General features: G+C 41.1%; 1 protein-coding gene across 1 annotated transcript in view; it reads left to right on the forward strand.

Moving 5' to 3' along the window:
- Positions 1-21,265, forward strand: part of LOC127529027 (uncharacterized) — a 189,931-nt gene that overhangs the window by 33,692 nt on the left and 134,974 nt on the right. The window contains exon 5 of the mRNA XM_051931276.1: positions 1,812-1,914. Within this exon, the coding sequence (XP_051787236.1) occupies positions 1,812-1,914 (103 nt within the window). The remainder of the gene's footprint in view (positions 1-1,811; positions 1,915-21,265) is intronic.

Here is a 21,265-nt window from a genome sequence, read left to right on the forward strand (position 1 = left end):
ACAGATAATACAGCCAATCAATCAAAAATAAATAAAAATCCTAAGCCTAAAAGTGCAACGATTTTATGTGATGTTTTTTGTCACGTTTTAAATTGGGCTTATTTTAAAACCTACATATATGTTTGGTATCATTCTTTTCAGAATTTATCGAACTTTAATGTGATGTTGTTAGATTTTCAGATTCTTATTCTGTTTTTAAATTATAAACTAAAAAAATATCGAAAACTCACATCCCGCGAGACGAGACTTTGTGCCAAGAGATTTAACCACGCCTGTGGCCGGAAATAAAAGACAAAGAGTAGGACAGCTGCTGTATAGGCTTTTAAATGCTTGAAGCGCAGAGCAGGCCATGGCAAGCAAAGCGAGCAGGGAGCGATCCCCCTAGTAAATGTATATTGTGCTAAAATTTCAAAATGAACTTGGAGTACGTCGGCAAGAAGAAGGAGGGACAGGGAGAGGTGGAGTTAGTTTTCCCCCCCATGGGCAGCTTCTCAGGGCTGTGAGAAAAATAAATGTTACTGTCAGCGACCGTGCCCCCCTGTATCACAAAATGGTAGCGCAAACCTTAGACGCACATACAAGACATCATATTTTTTACATTATAAATGTTCAAACAGCAGTGTTTAAGTGGCTTAAAATAAATCATAGAAAAGTGTTCACAAAGAATGGTATCGAGTGGCTCATAAATAAGTAAACAAATGTATACAGCATGCTGAATATGGCATAATGTGAGGATAGTTCTGGCATGAACAGGATTGTAAATATTTATATAGTGCTTTATTTGTCCCAAGGGAAATGCTGCTTTACTTAAATTATTAAAATGTGCCATTTTTAATAGAGTCCATTGCAATGCAGGAATATCCAGTATTCAATGTGTTGATGCCTGGAGCCTGTAGTAGTGTGGGGGTCACCCAGAAGGGCCTGGCCCTTTCAAAGTAGATAGGTCTGGCCCCACAACACTAATGTCTGAGATGCCACCTAGTGACCACAATTTGTTGATCTCTGCCTCCCTTGTGGTGTTGTTTTATTCATAGTAACCTTCTTTGATAATTTGTTTACCCTTAGTGCTTATCCTTTGTTTGGGGAATACTCCAGGGCACCTTCTAAAGTCCATTATGTGTTGTGAGACAGCGGATGGACTGGCATTTTGAGTGGGATAGAGGATAATTCTCCACCTGGCTGCAGGGCCATCTTACCAACATCCTAGGACTCCGGGTAAAGTAGTGTGCTGGGGTCCCGTTTTGATAGCAAAACAGACATAGGCATCAGAAACATAATGGGCCCATTGAAGACGGCCCTGCCCATCTGGAAGTCTGTAATGGAAGGGCAACGAGAAGGGGAGGTTCAACCTGGCCAGGAAGTTCACAAATTTCTATATCATGGAGAGGAACTAATAATGGATGGACATGGGACTAACAAATTTTATGAGCAGTTCGTTCCCCAAGGTAAAATTTGGCAGTGTTCCCCTGATTGGGGCCCAGTTTGGTCACCTGCAGGGTTGCCTGGGACTTGGAGTGTGGATGGGCAACTCTGTTGGGGTCTCTGGGTACTGCAAGGGGTTGTAGTGAAGAAGACAGAGGTGCTTTCTGAGTTGGACTTCCTTTTACTGTGTTATGGTAAGATTATGAAATAAACGTTTTTACCTTTGAAGTTGTTTGGCTGAGTTGTCTGGTGGTTGATGCTCTCTGGCACCCCCTACAGTCCACAGTGTACATTGTAATTGTAAACCGCACCATCCTGATATTAAGTGACATTATTTTTAAACATTGCCTTGTTTGTTCCATTTTATAAACCGAGTTAATATTTTACAGCACTGATGACATCAAGATGGCGAATCTTGCATTTACTACTTATGAACAAATGGATCAGAAGGGGATGAAAATAAACCTGCACACTCTAATGAGAGCATTTAAGGTAAAAGATGAACATTGTTATGGTGGGGCGGGAGATTCTGTTCATCTGTGTGGGGTGCAGTTGTGTCTCAGGGTTGGGGCATGAGTAGTCTTGCTGAAGTCAGACATATATATATATACGTCTGCAGACAGCCATCAGTGGATTTTGCTTAAAAGTGAGTGGGAACAATCGGATGGCTCACTGAGTGTCACATTTCTAAACAATCCAATGCCTCATGAAGGTGGCGCTCATAGTAGGGGCAGTGATTGTGTTAACCTACTGCTGCAGAGAGTAAGCTTCTGATTATGAGGAACAGTCAGTCTTCCCAATTAGACCTATAAATGTGTGTTGCATGTGCAGAGAGCTCATTGCACAGTTTAAAGTAAACCTAACCTGATGCAAGGGGAAAAACCTTTTCTGTAACATCCGATGACACATTGCCATTTGATGACCTCAATGGACGAGTGGTAAACGTGAGCGATATGTTGTCACAAGTGCTCTCTGTTGTTCACCATTATGATGATCGTGTAGGATCCAATGTGAGCTTGAAAGAATTGGCAGCTTTGCTTGTGAAAATGTGAAGTGCAGAATATGCATTTGAAGTAAATGGTGTGTCACTTCATCTGAAGGACTGATAAGAGATCTGATAAGGAAGAACCACAGGAGATGCAGATTTCAGTACTGAAAACACCCAAATCAACAAATTATCCTAATGACGCCAGAAAAAGCATGGATGAGGCTGCACAGCATCCACCTTTAACTGCGTATCTATACATGTAACTAAGTAAGCTAACATTGCTGTCTACGCCAGAATAGCCGCAGTGTTTTAACACGTCATTTTATCAGTAGAACACATTGCTTATCTTAACTGTTTGTTGCTCTTATGCCATATAGTGATGCAGTAGTTAAAATAACGAAGATATCGTAGCACACAGAAGCTGTTCTCATATGTGTGTAGCTGCAGTGTTTTACAGGTTTCTGTCTGTCATTACAATATACAAATTAATTAGGAAGCTTCAGTTACCTTGTGCTGTTGAGCTCCTGAATGGACACCAACAGTTTTAGCTTTTTATTTCCCTTTAGCATCAAGCCTTTTAGTCAGTTTCTTGTTCTCTCTACCTGAACTCTGACAGTTTAGTGCACGGACTGGAGGAGTTTAGGACGGGTGTTTTAGGAAGTCCTGTGGGTGTAGCCTGTGCAGCGCCGGATTTGAGATATTCCCTGCAGATTTTTGAACAAGTTGTCCCCAGATGTGAATTATCATTTGAGAGTCACGCCTGGCCCCACGAAACTAGGGTGTGAGATAAACTGCCCACAATTTGTAGTTCTGTGTGTGTGTGTTTTTATATATAATTTTTTCTCTGTATATTAGAACATTAGAACAATTGAGACAAGAACAGGCCATTCAGCCCAACAAAGCATACCAGTCCTATCCAATTAATTCTTCTAAAATAACTAAGTCGAGTTTTGAAGGCCCCTAAGGTCCTCCTGTCCACCACACTACTTGGCAGCTTATTCCAAGTGTCTATAGTGGTTTGTGTAAAGAAAAACTTCCTAATGTTTGTGTGAAATTTACCCTCCACATTTTTATCCTATGACTATGCATGTGTTAGTAGCCGTTCTTATTCTACTAAATTTAGATTTCTCAGCAGTGGTTCATAGCCATTGCTCCATGTGAATTTTTTATGTTCCTTATTGATGTTTCTTCAGTTCATTGCCGACACTATTTTTCTACAGTATAGGCCCATGACCAACTGATGTGCATTGTACCTTTTATGTTTGACTTTGATATCTTGGGTTTCTGTTGGCTTTACAAAAGATAAATATTTTGTATTTTAAACCTTTTGAACTATATGCTAAAGTGTTTGACCATTGAGATATAATAAGCTAACGCACAACTCAAAAAAACAAAAACAAATTGATTGCTGAGGGCTAAAGACAGTAAATAACATGAAGTTTTGGGATTGCCTTTACCTCTCTCTGCCCCTGATGGAGGTAGCTTATTAAAAATCTTCACTTAAGACTTGAGCTAAAAGCGAGGAGAATTTTTCCCAAAAGGCTTTCTTTGTGCAATTTTTACATTTTTAAAACTACAGAAAAAAAAATAGGAAAACGGGGCAATGTTTGCATCAGTAAACAAATTAAAGATTTTCTTAGCTGGGCTCTTAAAAACCATTGCTTTGAAATGCAATATTCCACAGATACTCATCTAAACATAAAGAGATCTAAATAAATAGTTTAAAAAAAAAAACGTTGCTTTGATGAAAATTGCTGGTGGAGACGGAATTTAGGGGGTTGGATGTTCTGCATTGATTTGTGACGTTTCTTTCCTGAAGTTACAAGGGGGTAACATTTTTAAGTTTACTTCATGTCTGTGGGGTGTGTTTTTTGAAATATAAAAAAGAAAATGGATTTTCTGTTATGCTGTTTTTTAATAATATTAAGTCACCTTTCCTAGTTGGGTCTTCCCATCTTTCTCAAAAAAATGCACAGCAATTCAGTGCCAAATACAAAAGAAAACTGGGACTTTATAAAGCATGTGTTTAGTGAAGTGTAGGCCCTCCGATGGACTGGAGCCCATTCAAACCTTTGTTATGCCTTGTGTTGTCTGTATAGGCCGCAGTTTCCTTGAGCTGGGTTACAAGTGTTTGAGAAGGGAGAGCTTTACTTGGTGAAGTACAGCATTTTTCTCTTCTTATCAAATATCTGGGGACTTTATTTGTAGGCATCTTTTTAAATTTAGCCTTGAATGTAGTACCCTACAAATGATAGCACTTGTGCCACACCTGGAGGTGTTGGCGGAAGGAATACCGATAACACCCAGAGTGGTTCCGGGTGCTCATGCGGCACTTCCGCCACATCAGGAAGTGCCGCAGAAAGTCCATCAGAAAGCACCTGGAGCACGTCTGGGTGGATATAAAAGGGACCGCCTCCCTCCAGTTGGGAGGAAGAGGACAGAGCTCAGCGGAGAGGAGTGGAGGCAGTGAAGACTTGAAGAAGTGGGTGATTGGTGCAAGGGCACTGTGTGCCCCGCCGGGAGGTCTGGAGAAGCCGGGGACCAGGAGAGGGGCAATTCCTTCCCGAAGACACAAGAGGGCAGCCACCCTGGATTGTGTGGGAGCCACGAAACTGTGGGGATCCGTGGGCACCGCCACGGGGTGCCCGAAGGACTAAGATGCTTTGGACCGCAACACTTCCACCACACCAGGAAAGCGGGTGCACCCGGAGTGCTTCCGCCACAACAAGAAGTGTAGCAGGGAGCACATCCGGGTGCATTGTAAAAGGGGGCCGCCTCACTCCATTCAGGTAGCCGGAGTTGGGTGGAAGAGGACGGAGCTTGCGAGAGAGGAGTGGAGGTGGCAGAAGACTTACGAGAAGTAAAAAGGACTAAGTAATCGTGTGAGTCTTTGGGCATTGTGGTTGTGCTGTGTTGTAAAGAAGAATAAAAGAGTACTTTTTGGACATCTAGCTGTCTCAGTGTCTGTCTTCTTTTACAAATCCTATTAGTTGTTCCCTGCCTAAGGCTCATTTGTAATATTCTGAAATTTCCATGTTTCAGTTTTGTTAACCTAAACTTTCAATTTTAAACCTCCAGCTGTTTACTACTTACCTTTTCACCATTCTAGGTCATTCATTGCATTTCAACTGATTTAAATGTGATGAAAACCTGAGGTGTTTTAAACCTTTTGACCGGTAGTGTATATACAGTGTATGCATGTGGGTATATAAAAGAATTACAGTGAGGTAGTTATTTGGATTGTGTTTTAGCAGCTGCCTTGTTAGTGAGGATAGTTTGTGTCTAAATTGTTGGCTCACATGCACTAACCAAACACCCCAGTGGCATCAATTTACCCAACACAATACAAGACAATATTTTTGTGTATTATAACAATTTGTGAAAAACCTATCCGTTCTGTATAAACAACACAAGCTGCACTTTTGGTTATTTCTTTTGTGAGATGGAACAGAGGAACAGCAGAACAGATGGTGGCAAATATTTGTACAAGTTTTTTTGATTCTATCCTATTTCACATATAAAATATTGATTGTCTTTGCCGCGCACAAGGCCTACCGAGTTCGGAGGAGTGCTGTCTTTGTGTTTCCCTCAGAGAAAGCTACATCTCGGTAAAGCAAGATGAAACTAATTTCCCTCAATTTGCCATTCCAATCCGAATATTTCTTATTTTTTTTGAACTCAAGGTGAAATAAATTGCTGAAATGTGCCTGGCGTTCTCTTTAATCTTAACAGATGGCATTCTATTAACCAGTTTAGAAATGCTTCTGAAGAGGCAACAAAAAAAAATGAATGCTGTAATAGTAAATTATTTTGTAATCTACATTTGCTATCAAGCTTTCCAAATCTTGTTATCACCAAGCTAGCTAGTTAACAATTGTAAGAACTGTAATATTTTGTTTAAACATCTCAGTTGAATTTCCAAATTGCTGTCACAGGGAGCCAGTGAAAGGCAGGAATGAGCCCTGCATGAGGAGTCCGTCCATTACACGGCACACTCGCACATACACACCTCCACTCACTCACATCTGGCCAGTTAACTTCACACATGTCTTTGGTATGTAGCAGGAAATCTGAAGTACCCACAGGAAATGACACTCCGTTATGGGAAAACCATGAACAACTCCACATGGACGTCAACCTTATACAGAATTTGAGCCCAAGGTACTAGAGCATTAGAACTAAACACTGCACCACAGTGCTGTCTTGTCTCTTCTGGTCCTGTCCCACGGCGTGTCTTGTCTTGATGTGGCGTGGTATGGTGTGGCTTGTCTTGTCATTCTAGTTCTGTATTTGATGAAGGGTATAAACGATTCTTGCATTTTGCCTTGAGAGTTGTCGCAATTGTCTGCCCCTGCACTTGAGTGAGGAGCGCTGTGCAAGAACAAAGTCGTTTGGACTGTTGTAGTTCTGAGGTGGTCATGGTAGATTGTTTGTCCAGCGCTGTGAAGAGGCTAACTTGTGTTCTGTATTGTGTGTTGCATTTACTCCCATTATATGGCCAGTCTACCAGGAAGGGGGTCTCTGTCTGAATTGCTTTTTTTTTTTTCTTGTTTTTCTTGGAGAGTAATGGCTGGGGGTCTGTCAAAGAACGGGGCCTGCTAAAGCCCATTAAGACATTCCTTGTGTTTTGGGTGTACAGGAAATAAGTTGTTGTGGTGCCGTGTCTTGTCTTGTCTTAGTGTGGTAGGGCACATCTTGTCTTATTTTGTCGTATCATCCATCATCTCAGAACATATTTTTTCTTTATTATATAATGAACTACTAAATACCTACCTTTTGTGAGTAGTGTTTTTTTTTTTTTTTTAAATTTAAGACACTAAACACCATTATTTTTTTGAAAATGTACAATTCTGTTCTAATTTCCCTCTCACTTCTCCCTTTTCCTGGGGTGGACCCGCATTGCAGGTTTATTTGTTTTTCTCTCATTTCTTACTTCCAGACCTCTCCCTATTGCACTTAATTTCCTTTACCACATCCTTCCATTTTGTTTTAGGTCTGTCTCTCTCTATCTTTATCCTGGAAATTCCATCTGTAATACTTAGCACACTGTTTTCCTCTTGTTTTCATAGGTGTCCAGCCCACTGGAGATTTCTTTCCATCATTTTCCACCACATCCCTTTCTCCTTTAAACTGCCCCTTAGTATGCCCATTTTCTTACTTGGTACGTGCAGATCACCCCACACATTATCATCAGCTTTTTTTTTTTTCCCCGGTCCCCCCTTTTACTTGTTCCCTACATATTGTACTATATAACACTGCTGGCCTCACTACCGTCTAACATATATTTACTTTTGTCTTGGCAGCCCTCCCTTTGTCACAGAGTACTCCGCTACACTTTTTTCCAGTTTTTCCTAATTAGCCTAATTTCTATAGCCATCTGTCGAAATATTGATTCTCTGTACAGAAAGGACTCCAATATTTCTAACTCACCTGCTCCCAACTTCTTCATAATATTCAGTTTATATTAAGGTGGGAAAATAAAGTATACATAATTAAGTCATGGACCCAGTCCAGCAGCAGCACTGGGTGCAAGGCAGGGATCTGAGCTAGACAGGATACCAGTTTATCGCAGGGTCCACTCATGAAGACACCCACAGGGTTTACTTTGGAATTTCCAGTTAACCTAACCTGGTCCTGATAGAATGTGGAAATTCCATAAAGGCAACGTGGTGTGACATTCAAATGCAGGATTTTATAAGCCTGCTGGGCTATGAATGAATCCGTGCTTGGAGTGGGGTATCACATGAGTATTAGTAGTAAATGTATGCTATCCGTGTCTTCTGTCAGTTTGGCCCACATTAGCAACCCTTATCTATAACAATATGTTGGTTTGAAGGTCCAAGAATATTCTGCACATCCGCGCTTGTTCGGACCTCCAAGGGGGAACCCTCAACACCCTAATTCCCTTAACCCTGCTTTCTTTGATATACATTTTGCATATGGGCGTGCCTTCAGAACTCCAAGGGGAACTCGCACCCCGTTTTCATTCTATAAATTGTCCATATCAGCATGCCTTTGGGCCCACCACTTCAGGCACTGTGCTGTACTTTAAATTGCTACATGGGGTGCTGTACAACAGCGGACCCTGTTCTGTGACCCACAAAGGACATGTGAAAAGACAATTTCCCCTTGCATTCCATTTGAAGTGGGAAGTTGAAATTTCCGAGTTCCTAGTCATAATTTTCAACTGGAATGCCCCCTTAAGTCAGATTTCCAACTTGACAGACCAGCCCCGGGTTCCCAAGTCTCAGTTTGTCCGTCTTCAGATCATGACGTCAATCCAAAATGGAGGCATACACCACGGACTTTAGTGAGAGCTGTAGTATGATACTTCTGTCCATTTGTGTGTCATTAAATCAAGTCGTATATACGGTACTGTCCAACATCTATCTGTGGGCATGTTGCTACTGTGTTTGAATATGGAAAATGCTGCACAATGTGTTATCAACTGCTATTTATTCCAATGATGAATGCACAACAAAGGTTTTCCTGTATGCATCCACATTGGTTTTCTGAATGTTTTACTGGAGCGGAGTTAACTCGGGTGTGACGTCTTTCTTGGCTGTTAAATCCAACTCTTGAGGTAAATGGAATGCAACATTAATAAAGTACAGTGGAACCTCGGTTTGCGAGCATAATTAGTTCTGGAAACGTGCTTGCATTCCAAAGCACTCGTATATCAAAGTGAATTTCCACTTAAGAAATAATGGAAACTCAAGATGATTCGTTCCACAACCCAAAACTCTTCATATAAAAATGATTAATACAAAACATAAAGTAAAAATACATAAAACACACTAACCTGCACTTTACCTTTGAAAAGAATCATGGCTGGTGTGAGTGAGTTTCTAAACTCTTGTGGGATTCCACCCAGCAGGACCACACGCGAAAGAGCGTCCCAAATCAATCGCAGTCTCCCAGCGCTGTAGCAGTTTGCCGTAAAAGCGAATCCGAAAAGATTGCGTACATGCTATAAGCGCCTGCCATTGATGGGTGATACAAGGAACATTATAAATGCGCAGGGCACAGTACTACTTGGTCACGACCCTGCCTGACTGCTGTGTCTGTGTGTAGGAGAGTGGCACATCCCGCTACAATAAATAACTGCGCTGTCGCTGTTTCAAGCTGAATAAAGCTGGTGTTGGTAAAGCACTGAGACTCCGCTTCATGTTTTGGGGTGCAAGACGGGGACTCGCACGTCACAGCACACACACACACACACACACACACACACACACACACACACACACACACACACACAGTCACAATGTTGTAGTAAACAGTATACACACGTACAGATGTTGACTATATGAGTGAGGCATGCCTACTCAGACAGAGAATAGGAGACGATTACCCACAATCCCGCAGCGAGAGAGAGAAGAACCATCAGCTCAGTTGTGATCACATGACGCTCGTCAGACAAAGCGTATACATACTACTCGTATTGCAAGACCTCGCTCGTTTATCAAGTCAAAATTTATTAAAAATTTTAGGCTCGACTTGCAAAACACTCGTAAACCAAGTTACTTGCAAACCGAGGTTCCACTGTGTGTGTGTGTGTGTGTGTGTATGTGTGTATATAATATATATATCCATCCATCCATTTTCCAACCCGCTGAATCCGAACACAGGGTCACGGGGGTCTGCTGGAGCCAATCCCAGCCTACACAGGGCACAAGGCAGGAACCAATCCCGGGCAGGGTGCCAACCCACCGCAGTATATATATATGTGTGTGTGTGTATAATTGTATAATGTGTTTTTTGTGACGCTTTAAATCAGGCTTATTTTAAAACCTACATATATATGTTTGGTATCATTCTTTTCAGAATTTATCGAACTTTAATGTTGTTAGATTTTCAGATTCTTATTCTGTTTTTAAATTATAAACTAAAAAAACATCAAGAACTCGCGTCCCGCGAGACGAGACTTTGTGCCACGAGATTTAACCACGCCTGTGGCCGGAAATAAAAGACAAAAGAGTAGGACAGCTGCTGTACAGGCTTTTAAATGTTTGAAGCGCAGAGCAGGCCATGGCAAGCAAAGCGAGCAGGGAGCGAACCCCCTAGTAAATGTATATTGTGCAGAAATTTCAAAATGAACTTGGAGTACGTCGGCAAGAAGAAGAGGGACAGGGAGAGGTGGAGTTAGTTTTCCCCCCCATGGGCAGCTTCTCAGGGCTGTGAGAGAAATAAATGTTACTGTCAGCGACAGTGCCCTCCTGTATCACATAATGGTAGCGCAAACCTTAGACACACACACACATAAGACATTATATTTTTTACATTATAAATGTTCAAACAATAGTGTTTAAGTGGCTTAAAATAAGTCATAGAAAAGTATTCACAAAGAATGGTATCAAGTGGCTCATAAATAAGTAAACAAATGTACACAGCATGCTGAATATGGCATAATGTGAGGATAGTTCTGGCATGAACAGGATTGTAAATATTTATATAGTGCTTTATTTGTCCCAAGGGAAATGCCGCTTTACTTAAATTATTAAAATGTGCCATTTTTAATAGAGTCCAGGGCAATGCAGGAATATCCAGTATTCAATGTGTTGATGCCTGGAGCCTGTAGTAGTGTGGGGGTCACCCAGAAGGGCCTGGCCCTTTTAAAGTAGATAGGTCTGGCCCCACAACACTAATGTCTGAGATGCCACCTAGTGACCACAATTTGTTGATCTCTCCCTCCCTTGTGGTGTTGTTTTATTCATAGAAACCTTCTTTGGTAATTTGTTTACCCTTATCCTTTGTTTGGGGAATACTTCAGGGCACCTTCTAAAGTCCATTATGTGTTGTGAGACAGCAGATGGACTGTCATTTTGAGTGGGATAGAGGATAATTCTCCACCTGGCTGCAGGGCCATCTTACCAACATCCTAGGACTCCGGGTAAAGTAGTGTGCTGGGGCCCCGTTTTGATAGCAGAACAGACATAGGCATCAGAAACATAATGGGCCCATTGAAGACGGCCCTGCCCATCTGGAAGTCTGCAATGGAAGGGCAACAAGAAGGGGAGTTTCAACCTGGCCAGAAAGTTCACAAATTTCTATATCATGGAGAGGAACTAATAATGGATGGACATGGGACTAACAAATTTTATGAGCAGTACGTTCCCCAAGGTAAAATTTGGCAGTGTTCCCCTGATAGGGGGCCAGTTTGGACACCTGCAGCGTTGCCTGGGACTTGGGAGTGTGGATGGGCAACTCTGTTGGGGTCTCTGGGTACTGCAAGGGGAAACTGTGAAGACTGGGTTATCCCTATTAGGGGGAATATCCATATGACCTGGAAGTGCTTCCTTTAGGCAGTGTAATAGCACCAGAAGTACTTCCGGGTCCAGCATAAAAGAGAGCTCCTCTGCTACCTCAGGGTCCGAATCGGGAGGAGGCTCACAGGGGTTGTAGTGAAGAAGACAGAGGTGCTTTCTGAGTTGGACTGCCTTTTACTGTTTTATGGTAAGATTTTAAAATAAACGTTTTTACCTTTTGAAGTTGTTTGGTGGTTGGTCTTGCAAAACACTCGTAAACTGTAAAGTTACTCGCAACCTGAGGTTCCACTGTGTATCAAAATGATTTTGTATGAACTGCTCCCCTGCAACACTAAACTCTGTATTATTTATTATAGTTTTTTTGTATTGTGCTCTTCACTGAGTGCAGATGTAGACTGCTGTGACAAGTTCACGGCTAAAATGCAAATACAAACTTGGATTACTAATTACATAACAAGTATGTATAAAGGAAAATGTGTTTTAAAATACAGCAAATTAAAGTATTTTGAAACTGATTAGCCTAAATGGAACCCGACAGTATCTGTTTGTTTATTTAATTGTTCATTGACTCTTATTTTACTTTTTCTAGAACAAGTAATTTGCATGTAATTCACCCCCGATTCTGTCTGTCTCCATTCATCCATGCAGCCGGGTCAATTTCAGAATCTCCAGTTATGCACCAAGACTTCTTCTTTCAATACTGGATGAGGGCTGGGGAGGAGGGACGTGGCCCAGCGCTGTAGCAATAAAAGAAAATTTACAAAAATAACCTTGCAGCAGTAACAAAAAGAAATTGTCACCGGATACAAAGAGTTAACAAAGGCTTTGTCCAGATGTTGCTGTCGGTATCTAAAGAGCGAGTGTCTCGGCAATATTAAATAGAGGTCAGTCCTGCAGTCGGCGGGTGGGAACGGGGAGACGCTGCAAGTTGCTCTGCTCTAAATTTAAGGTGACGGATGAAAGGAGCCTATTTTCTGCTGTCTGTACAGAATACTGTAGCCTTTTTGATATGTGTCCTCTATAAAACAAAAAAGGTGTTTATTACTGTTGCGAAAGAAGACCAGAAAAGAGAATCAATAAATTGTTTGCTGCCTTTACCTAACGGGAGATAAATAAACCTTGCAAACATGATAGTGTCTGTGATTATCCCAGGTCAGGGCCAAAAATGAAATTGTAGAATAAATTTCTGTCATCCTCGCATTCCCAGTCAGGATGGTGAATCGTTTCTTACATTTTTTGAGTTTGCATGCTTTTCAGTGACCACTGGATTCAAAAAGTATTCACACCCCTTTACTTTCTGTGCACTTTATGATGTCGCAGATGTAATCTTAATTAGAGGAATGTGCCATTTTTGCTCATCAATCTACCCTCATTAACCCATAATGGCAAAGGAAAAATCTTATTTTTTGAAAAGGTTTGCAAATTTATTCAAAGTCAAAAACTGAGGTCTGTCATTCATATAAGTATTCTGTCCCTTAATTCCATTCTTTGTAGAAGACTTTTTGGCAGCACGTCTGGCTTTGAGTCGTCCTGGGTAAGTTTCTACAAGCTTTACACACATGGATTTGGGTAGTTTTAGCCCATTCTTCCTGACAGATCCTTTCGAGCTCTGTTGGATTTGATGGGAAGTGTCTGTAAATGGCGATCTTCAAAGTCTGGACTTTGGCTGGGCCACTCCGGAATAGTCGGTGAATTGTCCCAAAGCCTTGACGCCATTGTTTAAGCTATATGCTTTTGGTCATTGTCATGCTGAAAGGTGAACTGTTACCCCAGTCTGTGGTAGTGTGTACTCTGGAGCAGGGTTTCTTCAAGAAGCCCTCTGTATTTGGCTGCATTCATCCTTCCCTCAATTCTGACCAGATTCCTTGTCCCTGCCACTGAGAATCACCCTCATATCATGATTTTGACGACAACGTGCTTCACCATAGAGAAGGTATTAGGCAGGTGATGAGCAGTGTGTGATCTTCAACACGTATAGTACTTGGAGGTTTGCCCAAAGAAATAGGCGTTTGACTAATCAGACCAGAGACTCTTTTTTCTCTTGCTGTCCCGAGTCCTTTTAAATACTATATGGTGAAAGTAGCCACTCCACCAAAAACTCCTGGTTGATGGAGTGCTGATGAGATGGTCATCCTTCCAACACTTTCTTCCATCCCGGCTCTAAGGACTTCTGAAGCAGTGTTAGAGTGACCATTGTGGTGTTGGTCACCTCCTTGACCTAACCAAGGCCTTTCTTTCCCGAGTACTCGGTTTGGCCAGGTGGCCAACTCTATGAAGAGCCCTGGTGGTTCTAAGCTTCTTCCTTTTCATAAATATTGAGGCCACTGTGCTCCTGAGAACACTTACAGATTTACAAATGGGTTTTATCTCCTTGTCCTGATCTACACCCTCGGCACAATTTAGTCGTGGAGGTCTTCGTAGAGTTCCATGGACTTGATTACTTGGTTTTTGTTCTGACAGGCAGTGAGAATTGTGGAACCTTCTATACACAGGTACAGGTGTGCCTTTCTAGATCATGTCCAATCAGTTCAATTTGCATTAAGTGTACTCTAATCAAGTTCTAGAAGCATCTTGAGGAGAATTAAAGTGAGCAGGCTGCACCTGAGCACACTTTGCAGTGCCACAGCAAAGGAGCTGAATAATGATGAATGAGAGAGTTCAGTTTTTGATTTATTTAAAAATTCTGAAAAGCTTTCTGAAAATGTTTTCACTTTGTCATTATGGATTATTGAGTGTAGATGGATGGGCAGAAATAGAAAAATTTTCCATCCAAAACTGTGTAGAAAGTGAAGGGACCTGAATACTTTGTGAATTCTATCTTTCGATTGATCTATCATATTGTGCCTTTCATATCTATTGATCAATCGATCTGTTATGTAGCACCTTTCATGTCAATTTATATAGTAAGTTTCTTGTTTATCTGTTACATGACATGCCTTTTCATGTATCTGTCTTTCCTCTGTGTTCTATTAAATAGCACCTTTTACAGCTGTCTATATTGTGACTTTATCAATCTATGAGTGCCTTTCATATTTGTGTATCTTTTAGCTTTACACTGTGTCTATGGTATTTTTATTTGTCTCTTACAGAGGGTCTTTCATATCTATCTAGCTTTATTGTGCCTTTCTCTTATACCGTGCTTTTTAAATCTGTCTGTCGGTCTATGATGATGTTGTGCTGATTATGTTTTTGACTGAACTATATTTTAGTTGGTAATGGAAATATAAATGAGTACGAGTAAGGAGTACATCATGTAGGCTGATGAAATACTGCAGATTTCCGTATTTTAGTACATTCTTGTTTATTTTGGTGTCAGAAGCATACAAGTACAGTTTCATTGTATTCTTAATATGACCATAGCTACTTCTATTCCTTAAAATAATGACTTGTATAGTTTAAAGATGAATGTGAAGCAGTCCTTGCATAGATTATATACTGTATAATCTAGATAGACAAGATATTTGTCATATGCCCATACCAAAAGGTCACAGCATAGAGAAACTAAATCTGTTCTGTAAATGATACTGTATATAGTGCCTTGTACATAGGTACACATATAAGAAAACATTCAGCCTGTTTCAATCAACTTCCATCCATCCATCCATCCATTATCCAACCCGCTATAGCCTAACTACAGGGTCACAGGGGTCTGCTGGAGCCAATCCCTGCCAACACAGGGCGCAAGGCAGGAAACAAACCCCGGGCAGGGCGCCAGCCCACTGCAGGGCACACACACACCCACACACCAAGCACACACTAGGGACAATTTAGGATCGCTAATGCACCTAACCTGCATGTCTTTGGACTGTGGGAAGAAACCGGAGCACCCGGAGGAAACCCACACAGACACGGGGAGAACATGCAAATTCCACGCAGGGAGGACCCAGGAAGCGAACCCAGGTCTCAATCAACTTCCACGAACACAAATTAAATAGTCCTGCCACAGCCAACAATATTGTTATCAGTATGCATAAAATAACAATTTCACATTCTTATACTGAAGTTCAGGGTGATGGGAGACCAAAGGCTATCCTAACAGCACTGGGCACAAAGCAGGCATCACTGTTATGCTACAGGGCCAGGCCATCATAGGGTCCACTTACTCACTTGCACACCCACCCTTACAGTCGCTCTGGGTGTATTTGTTACCACTAGTTAATCTTCATTCTATCATTGGGATGAAGAAAGAGGAAACTTTAGTACCTGGATGAATATGGGGTGAGCATGCAAGCTTCACGCGAACAAAGACTGGATGTCAGATCCAGACCTGTGATGCTTGAGCTGAGAGGCTGCTAGGCCAACCTCTATACCACTGTGCAGCCCAATAGCACTAAAATGGCAGTGAATTCAATATTTAAATGGACTCTTTCCAGAGTAGCAATTCATTTTTCCTTTAGACTTGTAGTGTAGCGATCTGTTGGGTGGAGAAATGACCAACACAAGCAATTATTGGTGGTTTAAAGGATTCACTTTTACAAGATCATTTATTTGGAGGTTGTAGATCAGAGCTATCCCAGAACATCCCATTGTGATGAACCGAGGAGATGCCAACTTTCAGAACAATTCCTGCTGTCTCTTGATGGCTGATTCTCTTCAGATGGATTTTTTTAAATTCTGACCTTAAATCATTTCTTGTTGCCAAAGTTTGGGAAAAAATGCCTGTTCAAACAATTGCATTTAAAGCTAGACAAGCTTTTTCAGCTTACACTTGATATTCATAGAAAATGCCCCCCGTCCATCCCAATCCTTTCACTGCTATATCTCCTGTCATGGCGATTCATGTCTTTTACTGATAAACTGCCTACTATACCAATAAATGACTAGTAGCTGCTGGGATGTTTTGCAGTCCAGAAATGAAAAGGTAGGTTACGGTCTGTTCAGGTTTGGGGGGGGTTATGGGGGGAGGTAGCTGACTGGAGCGCCAACAGCTGACGTGTTAATATTTATTGTTATATAATCTGTTTTTAGCACATCCAGCAAGCAGAAAAGAAAGAGATCCCAGCAAAATATGACTTCGATTGTGATGCTCACTCAAGCAGAAACTGAAATAGGCCATAATACTCTCTCTGAGTTATAAGCACTTTCATGGTGAAAGACTGTTTACAGTTGTTCCAGTTAAGTCTGAAAGAGAGAACAGTAGTGAAGGATGGAAGTTTTGATTTCTGTCCTCTGAGAGCCCAGGCCCTTTTCTTTTCATTTGGCAGTATTGCTGTTAAGGGGCAAGTTAAGCAAGGAAGGCAAAACCAGTGAGAGGGGCTGAAGCAGACAAGGAAGAAACCTCTTGACTGGCAGTTTTTTTTTTTTTTTTTTTTTTAGTATTGTGGTAGAAATTAATAAGACTTTAAAAGAAACCTTGATAGCTTTTTTTAAAGTTGAAACCTCTTTTAATTAATCAGCCAGTAATTAGGCAGGAGGAAGCTTGTCCATTGTGTCTTTTATTATCTCTTCAGCAAATGCTGCAGATGGAGCAGTCCTGTTAGGGCAATATACGAAGAAACTGCACCCTCGGCAGAGATTGTCAGCCAGTGGTCACAGGATACAAGAGCTAAAGTTCTAGATAACCGAATTTGCATACATTTTCATCTAACGTTTACTCTGATTGGTAAAGACCTGATGTTGTCTGAACCAATCTACAGGTGCTGGTCATAAAATTAGAATATCATGACAAAGTTGATTTATTTCAGTAATTCCATTCAAAAAGTGAAACCTGTATATTAGATTCATTCATTACACACAGACTGATGTATTTCAAATGTTTATTTCTTTTAATGTTGATGATTATAACTGACAACTAATGAAAGTCCCAAATTCAGTATCTAGGAAAATTAGAATATTGTGAAAAGGTTCAATATTGAAGACACCTGGTGCCACACTCTAATCAGCTAATTACCTCAAAACACCTGCAAAAGCCTTTAAATGGTCTCTCAGTCTAGTTCTGTAGGCTACACAATCATGGGGAAGACTGCTGACTTGACAGTTGTCCAAAAGACGACCATTGACACCTTGCACAAGGAGGGCAAGACACAAAAGGTCATTGCTAAAGAGGCTGGCTGTTCACAGAGCTCTGTGTCCAAGCACATTAATAGAGAGGCGAAGGAAAGACAAGATGTGGTAGAAAAAAGTGTACCAGCAATAGGGATAACCGCACCCTGGAGAGGATTGTGAAACAAAACCCATTCAAAAATGTGGGGGAGATTCACAAAGAGTGGACTGCAGCTGGAGTCAGTGCTTCAAGAACCACCACACACAGATGTATGCAAGACATGGCTTTCAGCTGTCGCATTCCTTGTGTCAAGCCACTCTTGAACAAGGGACAGCGTCAGAAGCGTCTCGACATTGGACTGCTGCTGAGTGGTCCAAAGTTATGTTCTCTGATGAAAGTAAATTTTGCATTTCCTTTGGAATCAAGGTCCCAGAGTCTGGAGGAAGAGAGGAGAGGCACAGAATCCACGTTGCTTGAGGTCCAGTGTAAAGTTTCCACAGTCAGTGATGGTTTGGGGTGCCATGTCATCTGCTGGTGTTGGTCCATTGTGTTTTCTGAGGTCCAAGGTCAATGCAGCCGTCTACCAGGAAGTTTTAGAGCACTTCATGCTTCTTGCTGCTGACTAACTTTATGGAGATGCAGATTTCATTTTCCAACAGGACCTGGCACCTGCACACAGTGCCATAGCTACCAGTACCTGGTTTAACGACCATGGTATCCCTGTTCTTGATTGGCCAGCAAACTCGCCTGACCTTAACCCCATAGAAAATCTATGGGGTATTGTGAAGAGGAAGATGCAATACGCCAGACCCAACAATTCAGAAGAGCTGAAGGCCACTATCAGAGCAACATGGGCTCTCATAACACCTGAGCAGTGCCACAGACTGATCAACTCCATGCCACGCCACATTGCTGCAGTAATCCAGGCCAAAGGAGCCCCAACTAAATATTGAGTACTGTACATGCTCATACTTTTCATGTTCATACCTTTCAGTTGGCCAACATTTCTAAAAATCTTTTTTGCATTGGTCTTAATTGATATTCTAATTATCCGAGATACTGAATTTGGGACTTGTACATACCTCAGAAATAAGTCTTATTTCTACTAAATTCTTGGACCTTGCAATACTTTGTGAGTTGGTGAGTATGTGACATCTGTCAAGTCTTGCGCTATATATATATATATATATATATATATATATATATATATATATATATATGATCATTCGCCAACTTCTTGAACCATCTCTCGGAATCTTCTTGTTCTTTGCTGTTCACTTGACCTTTATCTGGTTTCCTGATATGCTTGGACTATAACTTGTCAACCTTTTATACTACTTCTAAGACAGATGCTACATTTTAATGTGAAAGCATATCAAAACACTTCATACGAAACAACTATATCATCCCTAAATGACTATGTGACCCCGAAGTCAAATTTTTTTTCCACAGTATCATTTTGAGCGAGCATAATAACAAAGCCCTGGACAATACATTTGAGTTCCACTTTCACTTTAGAGCAGAATGGGGGTTTGGGGTGGGGGGATTGATTCATGTGGTACAAAGTAATGCGTTGCTCTAATCTAATTACATTCCCTAGTGACAAAGTTGTGCAACACATAACTGTTTAAATTCTGGTAATTACATTGCAGTTCCTAACTAGAATTTTCTTACTTGTGTTAGTGAACAAGTTTTCCAACTTGTTCACTTTCTGCACGCTTCATTGTGTCATCGATTATTTAATATTTTGCCATTTTTGATGAATTATCTACACTAAACCCATAATATGAGAGTGAAAGTGTTTTTTAGAGAGGTTTGCAAATTTTATTAAAAATCAAAAAACTGAAATCTCTCACATACTGTATTTATGCATGTATTTAGACCCTTTGCTCTAGCACTCCGGATTATGGTCAGGTGCACCCTATTTGGTTTGATGTGTGTGAACTGATTTGACATCACATGTACCCGTGACCATGGGGTTCCACAATTCACACTGAATTTCTAGACAAAAACCATGACGTGAAGTCCACGAAACTCTGTGTAGATCTGTGCGCTTAAATTGTAGTGAGGCATAGACCAGGGCAAGGAGAAATAACATTTTCAAAAGCTTTGAGCCTCACAGGTGGCGCAGTGGTAGTGCTGCTGCTTTGCAGTAAGGAGACTGTGGAAGATTGTGGGTTCACTTCCCGGTTACTCCCTGTGTGGATAGCGCTTTGAGTACTGAGAAAAGCGCTATATAAATGTAATTTATTATTATTATTATTACTAAGGAGCACTTTGTGAAATGGAAGAAGTTTGGTAACTCCAGGTCGCAAGATATGGCTGTCCATTGAAACTGAGCAACTAAGCAAGTAGGGTCTTAGTCAGGGAGGTGACCAGATGGTCATTCTAACAGAGCTTCAGAAGCCCTCTTCTGAGATGGGAGATCCTGTCAGAAGGGAGGCCATCTCAGCAGCACTCCCATCAATCACTTGTTTATGGTAAAGTGACTAGTCTGATGCTACTCTCTCCATGCAGCATTTGAAGGACTCTGAGAACATGAGGAAATAGATTCTCTAGTCTGAAGAGACAAAACTTGAACTATGTGGGCAGAACTCCATGCCTTCTCTCAGGCACAGACCAGGCATTTCTCATCACCTGCCTGATACCATCTATACAATAAAGCATGGTAATGGTAGAATCATGCTATGTGGGCAGCAGGGACAGGAAGGACCGGTCAGAAATTGAGGGAGGGATGAATGCAGCCAAATGCAAAGAGGTGCTTGAAGGAAACCTGCTTCAGAGTGCACATGTCCTCAAACTGGGTCGATGGTTCACCTTTTGGCATGACAAGGACCCGAAGCATACAGTCAAGACCACACTGGAGTGGCTTCTGGACATGTCTGTGATTCTCCATTTAGTGGCACCGCCAAAGCCCAAACTTAAACCCCATGGAGAAACCTGAACATGACAATTTTACAGGTACTTCCCATCCAATGTAATGGACCTAGAGAGGATGTGCCAGGAAGAATTGGGTAAAGTACCCAAATCCAGGTGGGCAAATCTTGTACTGACTGGTTCAAGCACTCAGACCATTAATTCAATGAGAAATTTCAGTTTTTGATGTTTGAAAAATTTGTTAATCTTTCCGAAAATGTTTTCACTCTGTTCATTATGGGTTATCAAGTGTAGAGTGATGGTCAGAAACTGCAAATTTATCCATTTAAAATAAAATGTACAGCACAATAAAATGTGCAGAAATTGAAAGATTGACTACTTTCTGAATCCATTGTATGTTAATAAATAAATTATATAAATATAATATATATAGAGAGAGAGAGTAAGTTGGCAAATTTTTGAAGGGCAGACACTTAATTTCTTATAACAATGGGAACTGTTACTACCTGAACTATGTCATCTTCCCAATTTGCACTGTACATATGCACAGTTTTCACGCAGGCATAGAATATATAGATAACGATATCATTGTAAAATTCTATGTAAGAGGTTTGTGTTACTTTATGGTAACTTTATAGTTCTCCTATTTGGGATTGCATTGAGGTTGTTAGTCTTTATTAAGGAATACAGCCTCTGGGTTTTACTTTGAAAGGTAACTCATTGATA

This window comes from Erpetoichthys calabaricus, chromosome 8, assembly GCF_900747795.2.
Source record: "Erpetoichthys calabaricus chromosome 8, fErpCal1.3, whole genome shotgun sequence".
Classification (NCBI taxonomy): Eukaryota; Metazoa; Chordata; class Cladistia; order Polypteriformes; family Polypteridae; genus Erpetoichthys; species Erpetoichthys calabaricus.